General features: G+C 46.0%; 1 protein-coding gene and 1 non-coding gene across 2 annotated transcripts in view; one reads left to right on the top strand and one right to left on the bottom strand.

Moving 5' to 3' along the window:
- LOC126215161 (probable cytochrome P450 304a1) overlaps positions 1-15,060 on the bottom strand; it is a 130,464-nt gene that overhangs the window by 99,105 nt on the left and 16,299 nt on the right. The window contains exon 2 of the mRNA XM_049941831.1: positions 4,088-4,336. Coding sequence (XP_049797788.1) covers positions 4,088-4,336 — 249 coding nt within the window. The remainder of the gene's footprint in view (positions 1-4,087; positions 4,337-15,060) is intronic.
- Positions 2,536-2,610, top strand: Trnat-ugu (transfer RNA threonine (anticodon UGU)). Its single transcript has one exon. It is a non-coding gene; the product is annotated as a tRNA-Thr (tRNA).

Genomic DNA, 15,060 nt, shown 5'->3' with positions numbered 1-15,060 from the left:
ACAATGTTTTGACTTATTAGTGTATTTGTAGCAATGTACTCGTATATGACATGAAATTAAGGTCACTGATCAAGGTCAAACAAAGAGCAGGTGACTGCATAACAGCTGCTGCAGTACCACTGTGTCAATTTGTAAAGACTGGCAGCAGTGGTAAGCGTCACGAAAACTTTCTCTACTGTATCAAGGAGTTCCCAACAGTACTAGAGCATCAAATTCCAAGAAAGACTATAGCTATGTCTTGGGCCTTGGGACTTATTTGGAAAAGCCAGTGTGGCCCTTAGCCTAAAATGTTTAGAGAGCCATATATATTAATTGTTTTGGTGTAAGCTGCCGCCAGAACACCATTCGGCAAAGATGAAGCAAGAAGATCGATAGTAGGCGCTGGATGGAGTGCGCCTATCAGGAGAGAGGCCAAAGACAGACTTTCAAGCAACATGCCGCCAACGCCCACTCGACAGCAAGTATTTAGATCGCCATCACTGACTAGAGGGCCTCAGGACAAGCTCAGTCCCCCAGTCACTAGCTCATTGTGAGTCTCCCAGTCACTCTCACCGTCTCATTCTAGCTGGTGTCTGCCATTCATTTGCAGAGTGGGCTTCGGCTATGACAATATGTAGTGTCAGATTATAGCAAGATTACCGATATTATCTGTAACAGGACTATTATGGAAGAGCCGGTACCACAACACATGGACTGTATTGAAGATAAGTAGCTTCCTGTTCATCTTCTTCATTTTCTTTTTCTTCTTCTTCTTGCGTTATGGCCTCTGTAGGACCACATGTAGCCCCTTCGTGGACTGCATTCTCCTCTTCTTCTCCCAGAACATTCTTTCTCTTCTTCTCTCCCACTCTTCTTCCGAGATCTTCAGTTTCCGGTTCTCCTGTTGGCTCCACTGGTGACGCTCTAATCTTTTCCTGTATTCCTCTCTGTCATTGATCTCCGGCATATTGATCGGTGTATATTTGTTCCTCCAATTTTCCTTTCCTTCGACTTTGATCCCCAATTCCAACCAGTCCTTCCGAAGTTCAACAACCCACTTGGTTCCTGTCTTTTAACTACACTCCTAGAAATGGAAAAAAGAACACATTGACACCTTTGTGTCAGACCCACCATACTTGCTCCGGACACTGTGAGAGGGCTGTACAAGCAATGATCACACGCACGGCACAGCGGACACACCAGGAACCGCGGTGTTGGCCGTCGAATGGCGCTAGCTGCGCAGCATTTGTGCACCGCCGCCGTCAGTGTCAGCCAGTTTGCCGTGGCATACGGAGCTCCATCGCAGTCTTTAACACTGGTAGCATGCCGCGACAGCGTGGACGTGAACCGTATGTGCAGTTGACGGACTTTGAGCGAGGGCGTATAGTGGGCATGCGGGAGGCCGGGTGGACGCACCGCCGAATTGCTCAACACGTGGGGCGTGAGGTCTCCACAGTACATCGATGTTGTCGCCAGTGGTCGGCGGAAGGTGCACGTGCCCGTCGACCTGGGACCGGACCGCAGCGACGCACGGATGCACGCCAAGACCGTAGGATCCTACGCAGTGCCGTAGGGGACCGCACCGCCACTTCCCAGCAAATTAGGGACACTGTTGCTCCTGGGGTATCGGTGAGGACTATTCGCAACCGTCTCCATGAAGCTGGGCTACGGTCCCGCACACCGTTAGGCCGTCTTACGCTCACGCCCCAACATCGTGCAGCCCGCCTCCAGTGGTGTCGCGACAGGCGTGAATGGAGGGACGAATGGAGACGTGTCGTCTTCAGCGATGAGAGTCGCTTCTGCCTTGGTGCCAATGATGGTCGTATGCGTGTTTGGCGCCGTGCAGGTGAGCGCCACAATCAGGACTGCATACGACCGAGGCACACAGGGCCAACACCCGGCATCATGGTGTGGGGAGCGATCTCCTACACTGGCCGTACACCACTGGTGATCGTCGAGGGGACACTGAATAGTGCACGGTACATCCAAACCGTCATCGAACCCATCGTTCTACCATTCCTAGACCGGCAAGGGAACTTGCTGTTCCTACAGGACAATGCACGTCCGCATGTATCCCGTGCCACCCAACGTGCTCTAGAAGGTGTAAGTCAACTACCCTGGCCAGCAAGATCTCCGGATCTGTCCCCCATTGAGCATGTTTGGAACTGGATGAAGCGTCGTCTCACGCGGTCTGCACGTCCGGCACGAACGCTGGTCCAACTGAGGCGCCAGGTGGAAATGGCATGGCAAGCCGTTCCACAGGACTACATCCAGCATCTCTACGATCGTCTCCATGGGAGAATAGCAGCCTGCATTGCTGCGAAAGGTGGATATACACTGTACTAGTGCCGACATTGTGCATGCTCTGTTGCCTGTGTCTATGTGCCTGTGGTTCTGTCAGTGTGATCATGTGATGTATCTGACCCCAGGAATGTGTCAATAAAGTTTCCCCTTCCTGGGACAATGAATTCACGGTGTTCTTATTTCAATGTTGGGAATGTGGATCTCACGGGGAGCGTGCAAGGGATAAGTCCCTGCAGACGCACTATCCTGTGTGCCCGCGGTGGCTCAGATGGATAGAGCGTCTGCCATGTAAGCAGGAGGTCCCGGGTTCGAGTCCCGGTCGGGGCACACATTTTCAACATGTCCCCAATGAAGTGTATCAACGCCTGCTTGCAGCTAGGGTGTCTATTTAATTATCATTTCATTTCGAGCAAAGCTGCATGGTCATCGACGGTAACTGTTCTTTCGGGAACAGATACTACCGTCATATATAGTTAAAAATATGGGTTCCCGGCCTTTGACCTTCTTGTGTGAACGCACGCGCTATGCCCGAACTCGTACGGGACTTGGTAGATTAATCTGCCACGAGTAATGAGTATGATGGGCAAACATCTATTAGGCGCACTACGAATGTAGTGTTGTGGACATGTTGGGAATGTGGATCTCACGGGGAGCGTGCAAGGGATAAGTCCCTGCAGACGCACTATCCTGTGTGCCCGCGGTGGCTCAGATGGATAGAGCGTCTGCCATGTAAGCAGGAGGTCCCCGGTTCGAGTCCCGGTCGGGGCACACATTTTCAACATGTCCCCAATGAAGTGTATCAACGCCTGCTTGCAGCTAGGGTGTCTATTTAATTATCATTTCATTCCTGTCTTTTCCCTTGTCCTCCCTGTTGTTTCCCAAACTTTCTTCGTCATTCTCTCCATACTCATCCTAACTACACGTCCAGCAAACCTTGCCCTTTTGAGTCTGATTTCCCTGGATATTGTTCTCATGTTCCGGTACAATTCTTCCCTAGATCTTTCGCATCCACCTCTCTCCACCTCTTTTGGGACCTAGTATTTTTCTCAGTATTTTTCTCTCTTCTTTCTCTAGTTGTTTCCCCCATTTCTCCCTATTGTCACCATCTCAGCAACATATAATACTGCATTCCTCACCGTTGCCTCTATGGATATATTCTTTTTATTGTATATCGCTCTCGTCATGCAGAAGGCTGACATCATCTTCTTTGTCCTCTCCGTTATTCCCTCCTTGCTCCTGTTCCTTCCTGTTATAAATTCTCCCAGGTATTTAAATTTGTCCACCATTTGCACAGTGCCTTCCGGTGTTTCCCAGTCTGCAGTGGTGTTTAATGTCCTTGTCTTGTTATAGGCGATCCTCAGTCCCACCTTTCTGGCTACCTTACTTAAGTTGTCGAGCTGTGTCTTTGCGTCTTCTTCCATCTAACTACTGCTATGTCATCTGCAAAGGCTAGGCAGTCCACTTGAGCTCTGTTGTCCTTTTTGTCCCCCACATGGGTCTTTGGTATTCCCATTTCTTCGTTTATTGCTCTCCACCGCCTGATCACTTCGTCCAGTGCTATATTGAACAACAATGGTGACAATCCATCTTCCTGTTCATGTAAATAAAGAACTCTGTTAATGCACATGTACTCTTGCGTTGTAGAAAGACGATACTGGCCACCAAAGAAACTCCACTCCCATGATTCCTGCAGTACAAGACCCTAAAGTGGCCACGAGGACACTCCATAAATCATAAAGGGTCGGAAGCTCTTTAGAAGAGTTGGCAGATGATGCAGTTGTCTGTAAGAAAGTGCAGTACATACCGAGGTCCTTGTGGTAGTTCCTCACGTCGCCCAGTACGTTGATCACCCGGCCCTGCATGTGTGGGTTGCTGAGCACCTCCTTGATGCTCTGGTGGTCACAGGCGGCCACCGTCGGGTAGTTGCCGAAGTAGAAGCCGATCACCTTGGACTTGTAGCGACGCGTCATGGCGTCCAGCACGCGGTAGGGGAACTTGAAGTTCTCCAGGAGCAGCAGGGGGTAGCTGCCCCATATCGGAAGGGCAGGCGGACCTGCAACACAGTAGCATGGCCACTGTAACTTTGTTGTTGTTGCAGTTATCGGTTCCAAGGCTGTTTTGATTCAGCTCTCCACAAAAGGTGATTCCGTACAAGTCTCTTCATTTCTGCCTTACTACGAGGTGCATTCAAGTTCTAAGGCCTCCAATTTTTTTTCTCCAGACTGGAAAGAGATAGAAACATGCGCATTGTTTTAAAATGAGGCCGCGTTCATTGTCAGTACATCCCAGAGATGGCAGCACTGTATGGCAGATGGAATTTTACCGCCAGCGGCGAGAATGAGAACTGTTTTAAATACTTAAAATGGCGACGTTTTCCTTACTTGAGCAGCGTGCAATCATTCGTTTTCTGAATTTGCGTGGTGTGAAACCAATTGAAATTCATCGACAGTTGAAGGAGACATGTGGTGATGGAGTTATGGATGTGTCGAAAGTGCGTTCGTGGGTGCGACAGTTTAATGAAGGCAGAACATCGTGTGACAACAAACCGAAACAACTTCGGGCTCGCACAAGCCCGTCTGACGACACGATCGAGAAAGTGGAGAGAATTGTTTTGGGGGATCGCCGAATTACTGTTGAACAGATCGCCTCCAGAGTTTTTTTCTGTGGGTTCTGTGCACACAATCCTGCATGACGACCTGAAAATGCGAAAAGTGTCATCCAGGTGGGTGCCACGAATACTGACGGACGACCACACGGCTGCCCGTGTGGCATGTTGCCGAGCAATGTTGACGCGCAACGACAGCACGAATGGGGCTTTCTTTTCGTCGGTTGTGACAATGGATGAGACGTGGATGCCATTTTTCAATCCAGAAACAAAGCGCCAGTCAGCTCAATGGAAGCACACAGATTCACCGCCACCAAAAAAATTTCGGGTAACCGCCAGTGCTGAAAGAATGATGGGTTCCATGTTCTGGGACAGCGAGGGTGTAATCCTTACCCATTGCGTTCCAAAGGGCACTACGGTAACAGGTGCATCCTACGAAAATGTTTTGAAGAACAAATTCCTTCCTGCACTACAACAAAAACGTCCGGGAAGGGCTGTGTGTGTGCTGTTTCACCAAGACAACGCACCCGCACATCGAGCTAACGTTACGCAACAGTTTCTTCGTGATAACAACTTTGAAGTGATTCCTCATGCTCCCTACTCACCTGACCTGGCTCCTAGTGACTTTTGGCTTTTTCCAACAATGAAAGACACTCTCCGTGGCCGCACATTCACCAGCCGTGCTGCTATTGCCTCAGCGATTTTCCAGTGGTCAAAACAGACTCCTAAAGAAGCCTTCGCCGCTGCTATGGAATCATGGCGTCAGCGTTGTGAAATATGTGTACGTCTGCAGGGCGATTACGTCGAGAAGTAACGCCAGTTTCATCGATTTCGGGTGAGAAGTTAATTAGAAAAAAAATCGGAGGCCTTAGAACTTGAATGCACCTCGTACTTCAACCTACATCTGAATAAAATGTTCCCAGTTCTGAAGCCGCATAAATTCGAACGGAATTCTCGCGTTTCCGATGGCCATCTCCGCCACCGTTGTCAGGAGTAAAACCACTGCTAGCTGGAACTGTTTTTTTTTTCTTCATTGTTATTTTGATACCTTTACAATAAAGGTAGGCCGGCAGCGGCCTATCTACACCTCTCTTCGGCCACAGAAAATACATTCAGTAAATATAAAGACAGAAAAACAAACAAACATGGCGGATAAAAACGCGAGACAGGCATAGTAAAAATAAATGAAGCCATTCAAAGGTGCACTGTTTGGACAAAAAACGTTCATCACTGTACACAATGGAGAAGACAGAGTTTACACACGTGGTTGGAGGAGCACGAACAGAGAGACACTGAAGCACTGACGTGAAGACACGAGAAGATGCACCGTTCACCCGAAAAAGCCAGGGGCCTGCAAGAGGAAAAAGGTGAGGGAAGGAGGGTGAGGGGAAGGGGGTAGATGCCAGTGGAAGAGAAGAAGGGAGCGGGAGGGGAGAGGGTAGGGGGGTGTGGAATCCTGGGGAGGGGGCAGGAAGAGAGGAGGGAGAGAAGGGAAAGAGGGTGCCTTGGAGGAAAAACACAGGGGGAGGAAGGGGAGGATCAAAGTTTGTAGGAGGGGTAGATGGAGGGGATGAGGGTATCATCAGGTAGGGGGAGTTGGCGGAAGCCACCTCGGGAGAGGGTACGGAGTGTGGAGAGCAGGTGGGATGTGGGAGTACAGGCGCGGCAGCAGACGGGGGTGGGAAAGGATGGGAGAGACAAGCGGGTGATGGGGATCAAGTTTGCAGAAGATGTAAAGGATCCGTATCTGTTCGAGGAAAAGAAGGAGGTGTGGGAAAGGAATTAAGTCGTAGAGGATCCGCATGGGGGAGGGGAGGCAGATGCAATAGGCGAGGCGGAGCGCATGGTGTTGCAGGATTTGATGGGATTTGTAGAACTGGGACTGGCACAGTTCTCCGCTTGTGTAGCCACAATTGCCGCTTCTTCCACCAATCAGTGAGGGCCTAAACGGCGCATGCGCAGAAGGTGACTGGGCATCTCACAGCAGCTCCAGACCGAGTGACGTCAGGTGGCGCGAGGGGCTGGCTCCACGTTTCAAACTGACGCTCCCGGATCACTACAAACGTCAAGCCTACGTCTTTGCTTTCGCTCAGTGTCCAAAGCACGCCTGCTCCCCTACTAAGCGTGTACCTCTGTTCTCTATTAAAACTGTTGCTGTTCATTCTAATCTTTTCCGCCTCTTTTGCAACGGAACATCGGTATGTTGGCACAAGAGCCAAGACTCTCGTGTTCTCAAACTGTCTTTTGTGTCTGTTTCCCAGGCAATGCTCAGCTATGGCCGACTTGTCGAGCTCGCTTTGTTTAATATGTCGCTTGTACTAGGTACAACACCCTGAAACTGTGCGAATTGTCTGACCTATACAGCGCAAGGGACACCATACACCCTGGTCACACGGAGAGCTATGTCGTCTGTAACAGGGCGCCGCTTGTCTCCTATCTTGGGGGCAGGCCAGAACACTGGTCTTAGCCCTTGTCTCTGCATTATGCGTCCTAACTTGATATTTGTTGCCCCACAGTATGGCAGGAAAGTCGCAGGCTTCGCTGCTTCTGCCGATTCACAAGGCGTCTTTCTTCGTTTCCAATCTCTCTTTTGCTATACTCATTCTCTTTGAACACGTGCCTCAAATGCTGCAAATCACACTGTAAGTGGTCAAAAATAACTTTTTATCTTTGTATTAATGTCTTCAGGACTGTTTTTTTCTGTACAGGGTGGTGAAAACTATCGGCGATCAAGTATCGATCAGTGTGCATTGGTTCCTGTACACTGAATGACGTGTAAGGTGTCAGGCAAATCCAACACCTTTCATGAAAACCCTGACATGATAGAAAATCCGGCAGTATGTCACATAGCTCTGAATAAATCCTGACATTAAATTAACCAAAGTAATATGATCAACGAGTGAGCAAATGGAATACCACAGACTAACACAAGAACGCCGAAATGCATGTCATACCTTCCCACCGTGAAACAGACGCATTTCCGAGGGGAGAAACGAGAAGCCGAGAGCAGAGCCGTGTAGGCTAGAAGGCCCTACGATAAGGGACACCCACGTCGCCGGCCGACAGCCAAGAGCAGCCTCCAGCCCATGTTAAAAGCTAGAGCCCTCCAGAAGAACAGTATAGATCTTACGATAACACTAAAAGGGCCACACCAGCTGCAAGTTTTAGCGTGAGACTATACGGGTCTCTGTTACGTAGGAAACATTAAAAACATTGCTCTACCACGAAAAGTATAACGTTTCTCATTGGATACACAGAATTTTTGTAGGCGGAGCTTAAGGTTAACACTGAGACGCTGATTGGTCAGTTGAAAACACAGCCAGATACCTTTTTCTTAAACCAACTTCGGTAAACGGTAGTAAGGAGAAGTTCGAGAGAGTTGCTACCGAGACGGCGAGGTGTGTGGAGCTGCGCCGTCCGCCGCCCATGACGCTGTCTAACCACCGACAAGGTAATGAACGCACGCAATGCCACATAAGAGCGCATAAGGCTTCACTCAGAACTGCAGAAGTCTCATCTGTTACATCCCCTTTTTACGTAATACTGGTGTCGATCGTCAATTAAACTTCGTGGTATTCACATTTGCTACTTGAAGTTAAAGTCTGAAATGCCATGATTTTTCTGTTATATAATTATTGAGAAGCCACATCAGCCACTGTAATTTACGACAAGTTAAATAAGTAATTAAAGAAAATTGAGGGTCACTGCAGACCAGTTTTGAAAGTTTTCTCTTTTATGAAACTTAATTTAATCCTAGATTATAGATGTGATATGGCATAGGTCATCCTTCAATCCATTATAGAACTTGGAAACCCATTCAGGGAATATTCGTTCACATTTTTGTTGAACGCTGTATTAAAATATTTCCTTTTATCAATAGTGCAATTTATAAACAATGTTTTGTGAGTAGAATAAAAATTCCAATGGTAAACTTAACTGATTTTTCGACGTTATTTTAGCAGTTAACTAAAAATAGGAAAGCGTTGAACCCCTTCCAATAAATTTAGTTAGTATTAAGATTCTTTTAGTGGGAGTGCAGTGGAGCTGACGCTGAAATCATTAAGTATTTGATTATATCATAGCTAGTCTCACTGAACTCTTCTGAACTCTACATGTCATGTGTGGTGTGGCGTCTCTTTACCAGCAACAGGTCCCAGGTTCAAACTAGTCAATTCGCCAAAAACACGCTCAGAGCGTCATTGCGCGAAAGTGGTAGGGAGACACGACTTAGAACAAACAGACACCACGCAGAATGTTAGAGACCATGCCAGCTTCCTGCCTTCCGCTCAACTGAAACATCCAAGAACGGTAGCTTGCCATCCTTGTCCATCTCAACGGTAAATTTTATTCGAACTGACACGGCTTGATAATTGAGATTTTATTCATACATACAGTCTTGGAAGACTTTGAATACTCAACCTATATCTGTTTGAAGATTTTCACTCTAATCAATTCTTGGTCATCCTCTAGAATCCCTCACCACCTCCCCGGCACTTCTCTCCAGTACCCAATTGATTTTGTCCTACCAAACGATCCCTTCTTTCAGTCAAAATGTGCTACAAATTTTTTCCTCTACGCTTGGATCCAGTAAGACCTCATTAGTTATACGGTCTCTGCATCTAGTCTTCATCATTCTTCAGTACCACAACATTTTAGAAGTTTCCATTCTCTTCTTGTATGAACTAATTATCTTTCTCTCTTCAATTCTATACAGTACTACAACCCACACAAATACCTCTAGAAACACAACTTCTTAAAACTAATATTTGTATGCTATATTAACAAATTTCTCTTCGTCCAAAATGCGTTCCTTCCCACATCGGTACTGTATTTTGCGGACTATGAGACGCACTTTTTTCTTCGAAAAATTGCCTCCAAAATTCAGATGCGTCATATACTCGAAACTGATATACAAATGTCCACTGTTTTATTTAAAATTCTCGCCAGTCTCAAAAATGGCCATATATTCGATGAAATGGGAAACCTAACTCTCTCGAGTAACATTGGGTGCAATTGGCAGCAGCAGTGCACGCGTGCGACGAACATGTGTTGCGGGGATTCACAAGCTTGTTAACACTGTCTCTCTCCTACCTCGCTATCACAAACGTAGAACTCTGTCTAGCCTGTGATTCATCATTGCAGATTGCCGTGCCAGTGAACTTGAACTGAAAGTGGTTTGTGTTATCGGTAAAATCACAAAGTTTTTGTTAGTAACTAGCTTCGTAATCGACAAATATTTGTGGTATTCATATGATGTGGGCTATAAATGGAACACACAGAGCAGCTGAGCGGCATTTCGTCCCACCACCAACCCTTCGCGAATGGCGGCCTAGTAAACAACAACTGAAGAAAATGAGGAAGACTACATGTGCTAATAGTGGACTGAGTACAAAATGACCAAAACTAAAAGATGACGATTTTCAGGGATTTTAAAGGTCTGTTCGGTTTTATAAACTAAGAATCCTTTTTCATTGTCTGGCTTTTCAGTCTAATAATAAAAACGGTAAAATTATTATTTTTTTTAAGAAAACTGCTTAAAAATTAAGGTGCATCTTATAGTCCGTAGCCTCTCAGAAATCTGTCAGATACAGTAAAAAAGCACTCCGTCTTCAGGCCACGAGTGGCCTACCGGGACCATCCGACCGCCGTGTCATCCTCAATGGAGGATGCGGATCGGAGGGGCGTGGGGTCAGCACACCGCTCTCCCGGTCGTTATGATGGTATTCTTGGCCGAAGCCGCTACTATTCGGTCGCGTAGCTCCTCAATTGGCATCACGAGGCTGAGTGCACCCCGAAAAATGGCAACAGCGCATGGCGGCCTGGATGGTCACCCATCCAAGTGCCGACAACGCCCGACAGCGCTTAACTTCGGTGATCTCATGGGAACCGTGTATCCACTGAGGCAAGGCCGTTGCCCCTGTATAATACAGTACGTGTTGTATTTAGGGTGATGCACAAAAACAGTCCCCAACTACTACGCTGTTCACTGCCGTAGGCCAATTGTCGTCTATTGTTTCGAAACTGTTGCGACTATACTCCGTTGATCATAAGAATAAGAGCCGCGCGTGGTAGCCGTGCGGTCTAGTGCGTCTCGTTATGGTTCGCGCGGCTTCCCCCGTCGGAGGTTCGAGTTCTCCTTCGACCATGGGTGTGTGTGTTGTTCTTATCGTAAGTTAGTTTAAGTAGTGCGTAAGCCTTGGGACCGATGACCTCAGTAGTTTGGTCCCATAGTCCTTACCACAAATTTCAAATTTCATACAATAAAACTCATGTAAACATTACACTATGTATTCTTCCGCGCACAAAACTTGTCGTGCCACGACACACGTTCACTAAATGATTTATATTGAAGTATGCTTGTATGTATGTATTAAACTGGGGACCTAGAAACGATGGAGAGGCTTCGTCCCGCTATAGCCCTCAGTGGTTCACAACCTCACAACAGGCCACAGCAGTCCACCCACCCCACCGCCGCCCCCCACCGAACCCAGGGTTATTGTGCAGTTCGGTCCCCAGTGGACCCCCGGGGACGTCTCATACCAGACGAGTGTAACCCAAAATGTTTTGCGTGGTAGAGTAATTATGGTGTACGCGTACGTGGAAATGGTGTTTGCACAGCAATCGCCGACACAGTGTAACTGAGGCGGAATAAGGTGAACCGGCCCGCATTCGCCGAGGTAGATGGAAAACCGACTTAAAAACCATCCACAGGCTGGCCGGCACACCGGACCTCGACACTAATCCGCCGGGCGGATTCGTGCCGAGGTCCGCACACCTTCCCGCTCGGGAAGCAGCGCGTTAGGCCGCGTGGCTAGCCGGGCGGGCTGCAGTATGTTTGCAAACATATTCGCCGAAACAGCTGACGAAAAACCTGTGCAGGCTGCCGAACTGCATATACAGCTCAGTCAAATCTGTTTTTTTCGCCAGGAAAGAGGGAATTGCTCCCCTGGAACAATTCGAGTCAGTGGAAGGTTTGATATACGGTCAAAATTGATCAAAACGTAATTTGTGGTCCGCCATATTGGATTAGCCATTTTGAATTTTCAAATCCTAACTCCACATTTGCGTTCAGTGACATCAAAAATATTTGATAGCGTGTAGCTTTTAAGCAAATTAGTTTTCCCTAAACTTTAAACAAGTTTTTCAGGAGAAACGATTTTTCAAAACTGCGTGCAGCATAAAACAGAAACTGTTCAACCTATTGGTGTCTACCTTTGACCTCCGAAAAGTAAACACTTTTCTTGGGGGCTAATTCCTACAATATAACAAATTTGTTAAAATTAACTATTTTTTACAGCAATAAAGAGTGAAAAACCTCAAAAATCGAACTATAAGCTCGAGTTACCACCATATCGTTATATTTAAGATTATTTTATTGTGGTTAGGTATAAGCTCCCATAAATTTAATGTAGTATTGACTGATGTTATCAGTTTCTGTTTTCAGATAATTCCTGAGGGGCTATGCAGCACGCATTCTCCGTACTTCACACTCGCAGGCCCTTGAAAAACCATAGTTACGGCCGCCATTTTGTTTTTTATTGAAAATCTAAAATAAAGTTCAAAGTATGATGAAACATAATTCCCAAACAGATCCTTTGTATGTCTTTTCACTGTCTCAAAAAAAAAAAAAAAAAAGAAATTCAAACTTTCCCCAATTTTTTGCTCATTTGAATGAGAATCTGGCCTTAAAACCATGGAGGTCCGATACGGGGAGCTGTCGTGATGTCAAAAACTTGAAGCCGACGTCCGCCATCGTAGCAGACCCAAACATTAGCTTCTGGTGGAAGTGTTTTGAAAAAAATGCCCTCTTGCGTCGTTTAGACGAATTCTAGGCGTTCCGATTATAGTGTGAAGTGTAAAGGAATCACATTTCATTTGTAAGCGGGCTCATTCATGTGATATTTTCTTTTATATGCATGAATTTGAGTTTTATTTCTGTAAGATTTGACTTTAGATTTCTTATCAGTACAACTCAAAGAGCGCTCTGCTTGAACGCAACGGGAAGGAAACGTTGCATGTCCTCCAAACACACCAAAATATGTTCTCAGAATTTTCGGGAAGAAGACATAGACGGAACGTCAGTTTCGTCAGCCCGTATTAAGGAAAATGTTTCTTTTTCACCACACGTACTCCCCTTCTTTTTTATTCGAAACGCGTAACAAAAAGAAAGTTATACCGACGAAAGGGAATCCGTCGTATTACTGCTTCAAATATGCCGTTAAGATCATAAAAGCGTCAAAAAATGCCTTCCTGACGTTGTGTTATTCACGAAAGCACTTTAAGATTTACTATTTAGACCATGGACGGAATTTATCGCTGAAACAACTGGTTTTCCGTTATACCGTTTTTTTTTTCCACGTCCAGTTTAACTTTACTGTTAAAACCTTTAAAAGTAATTGGTTTCTCAAATAACCTACTTTCGATTTCTTATTGCTGTTATTTCCAGTAATAAACTTGGACATCGAACAAAGATTGAAAAATTCTAAGACTGCCTCAGACTTTTGCATCATATGCTTCAAGATATGTGAAATCAAAAATTCAGACATACAGGAAATAAGAGAAAACTTCGTCCTTCTACCACTCGCTGCTTTTCTCTAAAATCAATGAAAGGTTGCATACTATGAACAATCATGAGTAGTGTCCCATAGATTCTAATCTTTTGAAAAAAAAATCATGTTGTAGTCGAGGACCGTACCACCGTTTGGGCACTAGTTGGATAGCTTGAGGGTAACAATAGATGTCTATGGGAAATTAAAGAGAAAAATAACACTGGCCAATAGCCTTCCAAAATACGAAGAATCTTCTATTGAAAAAGCACATCAGCTACCACACTAAGAAGGGATTTGTAAAAATGGACGAGTGGTGTGTCCTGACATAAGGATGCGAAACATTGGCGTTAGCAAACCAGGAGAAAGCTCGGCTCAAAGCTGTGGTGACGTGGTTCTCGAGGAGAATTACGTGAGCTAGCTCGAGCGAAAAAAAAGAAGGAAGAAAAAGATTTAGACGGTTCTACAAGAAAGAGGAGGCTAGATAGAGAACTACTGAAAGTTACATCAGCGCAAAGCAAAACGTGTGGGACACTTAATTGAACATGATGTTCTTCTGCCAAATACTGACCCGCCAGGAGAGCCGAGAGCGCTAACGCGCCGCTTCCTGGACCTGGGAGGCGCGCCGGCCCCTGATCGAATCCGCCCGGCGGATTAACGACGACGACCGGTGTGCCGGCCAGCCTGGATGTGGTTTTTAGGCGGTATTCCACATCCTAGCACGTGAATGCCGGGGTGGTCCTCAGGTCCCGCCTCAGTTACACGACTCGCAGACATTTTAACCACATTCACACTATTTCACGATTTACACTAGACGCTGGCAGCTGGGGTACACTAATTCCGTTCTAGGGGGTATGGGGTGGCGGCAGGAAGGGCATCCGGCCACCCCTTAAAATTAACCATGCCAAATCCGTACTTAACTCTGCCGACCCTGCGCACAATGCAGGATAAAGGCAGTATTGAAAGAAAGAAAGATCTAAAGCGTTCTTTTTCTGTAAGTACTTCAAATGAAAACGCCGTTTTGCAGTCCTACATATTTGTTTACTTTTTAACAGGAGTTTGATTACGATTGATTTTTTGCCGACAGTAAAACTCCACTTTAAAAAATTCTAGTAAACAGTTTAGATACTAGTCAAAATCGAACATTTGCAAGCAACAATTACATCACAATAGTTAGAATTTCAGTAATTAATCAGTACAATGGCCAACATTTACTGTCCAGTCTGTTCATAAATGGGAATTTTACGAACCAACATTATGCGTTTAAAGGGTTTTGCCTAAAGACCCAAAATTTCACCACTGCTGCTATGTCAATTGATAAACGGGTTTCTTACCCGGTTATTTATTATACTTCCATGTTTAAAAATCCAGCACATTTGTTACAATTATTCTTTTGTTTTCTGTGTAGGTTGTGTGAGTTTTGCCGGACTATGGTGTTCCCAACCTGTGAAAGCATTTGTCTCATAGTTTCTGTGTGTGTGTGTGTGTGTGTGTGTGTGTGTGTGTGTGTGTGTGTGTGTAAGATAGTTTTGTTTAGAATATCGTTTCGGTATCAAGCTACTCATAGATTTCTATCAAAAAATTTCGAAACCTTTCCAAACCAAAAGAGGTATCAATGTATACCTT

The sequence above is a fragment of the Schistocerca nitens genome, chromosome 12, assembly GCF_023898315.1.
Source record: "Schistocerca nitens isolate TAMUIC-IGC-003100 chromosome 12, iqSchNite1.1, whole genome shotgun sequence".
Lineage (NCBI taxonomy): Eukaryota > Metazoa > Arthropoda > Insecta > Orthoptera > Acrididae > Schistocerca > Schistocerca nitens.
The sequence above is the reverse complement of the archived record's forward strand: the minus strand, read 5'-3'. Positions and strand labels throughout refer to the sequence as shown.